General features: G+C 39.9%; 1 protein-coding gene across 1 annotated transcript; it reads right to left on the bottom strand.

Moving 5' to 3' along the window:
• Positions 1-578: 578 nt before the first annotated feature.
• Positions 579-2,627, bottom strand: LOC149173065 (uncharacterized). Its single transcript, XM_089426562.1, has 2 exons — positions 1,647-2,627; positions 579-1,511 (listed from the first exon to the last, which is right to left on the bottom strand). Exons 1-2 carry the CDS (start codon positions 2,625-2,627, stop codon positions 579-581), a joined length of 1,914 nt encoding a protein of 637 aa, XP_089282688.1.
• Positions 2,628-4,031: the final 1,404 nt, after the last annotated feature.

The raw sequence follows: 4,031 nt of genomic DNA, 5'->3' as shown, positions 1-4,031 counted from the left end.
ATCAAGGATGTTATGATCTTGTAAATAACATTACACAAAGCTATGGGTCTAAAACCATTGGCATCTTCTAAATTATCACCCTTAGGAATCAGAGCATAGAAAGTAGAGTTAATGGCAGGCCATACCTTTTGGTTCATCCGGGATTCTTCTATCAGATCTAGGATCTCTTTTCCCAGAAAGTGCCATCCCGCCTGATAGAAATCAACTGTGAAGCCATCCGGACCTGGAGCAGTACCTTTCTTCATTGATTTTACAGTTTCCTCTACCTCTTCTAAGTTAGCGGCTCTCATCAGTGCCTTATTTTGGTCTTCTGTAACTAAACGAGGAATGGCCGAACATATTTCCTTTATTGCTCCCATTCTATCAGCTTGAGGTTCTGTTAGGATACCTTTATGATGATCCACCAGAACTTGCTCAATCTCAGCTTGCTCCACTACTCTATCACCATTTTTATCTTTGATGGATAGAATCCTATTTCTTTGTCTGTGTTTGATCATAGCCTGATGAAAGAATTTTGTGTTCCTTTCTCCCTCCCTTAACCACTTTATTCTTGATTTTTGCCACCATAGGACTTCTTCCTACTTTCGTCTTTCTTCTAGCTTTCCAAGAATTATCCCTTCTTCTCTAATGCTCTCCTCTGTTCGGCCTTCCATTATCATCTTTTGTTGAAGAGATTCCATTTCCCCCTCTAGTTTTTGTTTGTCTTCCATAATGTTACCAAATTCTTCCTTGTTCCATTTCTTAATTCTCCCTTTCAACTCCTTCAGTTTCAATTGGAACGTATGCATCTTTCCTTTTCCCTGCACAGTACTTTGCGTCCACCATTCTTCCACTTTCTTTATGAATCCTGGGTCCCTTAACCAGAAGGCTTCAAATCTGAATGGTCTCCTTCCACGATTTCTTTTAATATCCACCTCTAGTCTAATAGGCCAATGATCAGATCCAAGGGATGGTATGATCTTTGCTTCGACGAAAACATCCTTGTTCATAATAGCTTCTGATACTAGGAAGCGATCAAGTCTTGATGCTATTTGGTTCTTGCCTCCCCTCCTGTTGTTCCAGGTGCATATCCCATTAATAGTCTGGATGTCTACTAATCTTAAATCTTCTATCATTTCATTGAACATATCCATGAAATGGTCTAACTTCCTTATCCCTCCTTTTTTCTCCTCTAGGGATCTGATTAAATTGAAATCGCCTCCTATGATCCAAGCAGCCTCTGGATATATTCTACGGATTATTTTCATGTTATTTATAAAACTTTCTTTTTCCCCTGGGGAAGGAGGGCCATAAACCCCTGAAATGACAACCTTTTCCTTTGTTCCTACTATCCTACCAATGCCTGTAAGGATTCTATTCATGCTGGTCCAGCCTTCTAGGATGATATCATTTGGATTCCACAAAATTGCAATACCTCCCGCAGAGCCAATAGCGTCTTGCCCCATAACTTCATATTGTAGTTTATTTTTGTCGATTATTCCTTCCAGCTGCTGTACTGTAATTTTTGTCTCCTGTAAAATCATAATACTGGGCTTCTCTTTTTTCAATTTCTCTTTCATATATCTCTGTTTACCTTTACTATTCAAGCCCCTAATATTCCAACTGATGACAATCATTTAAAAATTTTGATAGGAGGGGAAGAATACCTTTGACAGAGGTATCACTTTGCCTGAGTTTATCAACGTTTCTCCCACGGTCTGAATGGTTTCGCTCATCGTTTTCTGACCTCTTTTCCTACTGTTTTTTCCAGAGCCGTCCATTCCCACCTGTCCATTCCCCTGTTCATTTCCTATAGTAATCTGCTTATCCATGTTCTTCCCCTTTTTTTCCGTGTACTTCTGAAATGCTTCTTTATACAGTTGTTTCTGCTTCTCAGGCATGAATCTACTATCTAGATATTTCCATTCTTGAATTAACTGTCTCATGATTCTCTCCTCCTCCACCTCACTTTCTAACTGGTTTTCCACTTCCATCTGGGATTGCATTGTTGCATTTTCTGCCTTTCCTTCAGCCGGTTCTTCAATTGTTTTCCCCAAATTTGCGTCTTTTCCTTTATTTTCACTTACAATTTCCATTGGTGTGTTTCCAGGGTCTTCATCGTCCTCCAGATTTACTTCGTAGTCCTCGTTCTCGTTCTGTAGAATTTGAAACTTGTTTTGACTTGTTGTATGGATGGGCTTTTCTTGTGGCTGGGATTTGGGTCCCTCCTTGCTCTGTTTCTTTCTTCTTGTGACCTGTTGAAAACCCCTGTCTGCCTCCTCCATTTTTCCTGAATTTCTCTGATATTCCTCTTGATTTCTCTTTGACTCCTCTTCCTTATTCAGAGGGCATTGCCGATATAGATGACCATACTCATGGCATTTGCGGCACCTAAACGGAATATGTTCATAATCTATTGGCTGTTGCCAGATTTCGTCATGATATTCCAGCTCGATATTCTCCGGGAGGGGTTCTGCTAAATTCATGTAGACACAGATCCTTGCATATGAAGTATATTTGCCTCGTTTTGTAGCTTCTGCAATTTTAACAAAACCCCCAATTGTGTTCCCGATTCCCTCTAGAATTTCAGGGTCCCAGAATTCATCTGGGAGCCCGAACAGTCTAACCCAGATTGGGGCGTCTAGCATTTTTTCCTTTTCTGGGTTATAGCTTTCTTCCTAGTATTTCATGAATAGGCCCGCATTATTCATGAAGTATGGTCCTTCTTCGAAAACCCTATCCTTTTTCTCCAGATTCGTGAAGATGGCTGTGAAAAACCCTTTTGCTCCCAGTTTCAGATCTATATGGCCTTTTGGTCTCCACCTTTGATCAATCCATCTGTATAACTCCTTCTCAGTTGGCCAGTAGCCTATGAATTTACATATCAGGGCATGGTCCCTCATATAGCAGTTGTATTCCTCAAGTTTGTTGCAGGGAATGACATATCTAGGTTGTTTTTGTGCCCTTGGTAGGCATTTTCCTCCCATCCTTTTCTGCCATAGGTTACCCATCACAGGTGCATAGCTTTCCTTCTGGTTATGCTGCATTCCGCTTGCACTGGTCTCCCCTGCTACCACATTTTTAAAGGAGGGGATCTCTCCCCTCCCTTGTGGGTTTTCCATTTTCCCTTCAGCTCTTGTCTCTTATTATTTACCCTCACTTCGCTGCTGAAAAATTGTTTGCTTGAGATGCGGGTGTTGCGAAATTACCTTTCTCAATCTACCTTCTTTGCCTTCCTTCGCCCTCTGTCCCGCGATTTTCGCCTGTCAATCCCGTTTGCTGCGCCGTCTGCAAACCCTAGCTGCGCGCGTCCTTCAATTTTCAATGTTTCATTTCTCAACTTGATTTTTTTATACTTATCCTTTATATATTTTTCTTTATCCACTACTTTGCTTGATGAAGAGACTTCAATACTATGTTGTTTTTGAATAATCTGAGTATTAGAGGTTGAAGGCTGATGAGTTTCCTTTGAAACTGCTGGAGCTATATTCTCTTTAACTACTATGTCAGTATCAATGATTTCAACTGTCTCAACTATCTCTTCTTGCTCATTTACAATATTTAGCTTGGCTTCTTCTTGTACATAATTTCAAATTTATCATCTATTGTATCTTTGTTTGAGCAAGAACGTTCTTCCCTAGTCCTTTTTGTATTTATGTCCTGTAGGGCTGGAGTATGTAGAATGGAACTGGTATCCATTTGTTTCTCCATATCCATTAAGGTGTTTTCCAACCACTCTGATTGGTTGGCATATTTTTCAATCTCTAGCTTGGACTCATGCATAAAAGGGCTCAATTTAAACTTCATTCTCAGTCTGTTTATGACACCTAAAGGATCATATTGCCATCTGAAACTATTACTGAACTTCATTTCTTGTAAACATGTTTCTACTTCTTCTCCAACCTCCCTATTATTGTAGATAAAAGGACCAAGTTGGTTTTTATTTTAAACTATGTTTTCTTCCTGGCTGATCGAAAACTCACATCATCTGAGTTTATGATATACCTGATATACTCTAATGCAAATATCCTCATCAGGAGATATTGGGGGAA

This window comes from Pinus tabuliformis, chromosome 4_2 (genome assembly GCF_031772625.1).
Source record: "Pinus tabuliformis cultivar Carrire ecotype Pingquan chromosome 4_2, CPIR1, whole genome shotgun sequence".
Lineage (NCBI taxonomy): Eukaryota > Viridiplantae > Streptophyta > Pinopsida > Pinales > Pinaceae > Pinus > Pinus tabuliformis.
The sequence above is the reverse complement of the archived record's forward strand: the minus strand, read 5'-3'. Positions and strand labels throughout refer to the sequence as shown.

Excerpts from the sequence above, each read along its gene's own strand:
- LOC149173065 (XM_089426562.1), bottom strand. The coding sequence starts at position 2,627 with ATGCTAGACGCCCCAATCTGGGTTAGACTGTTCGGGCTCCCAGATGAA. Across the intron at positions 1,512-1,646 it reads AAGTGATACCTCTGTCAAAG|GAGACAAAAATTACAGTACA; the intron begins GTATTCTTCCCC and ends ATGATTTTACAG.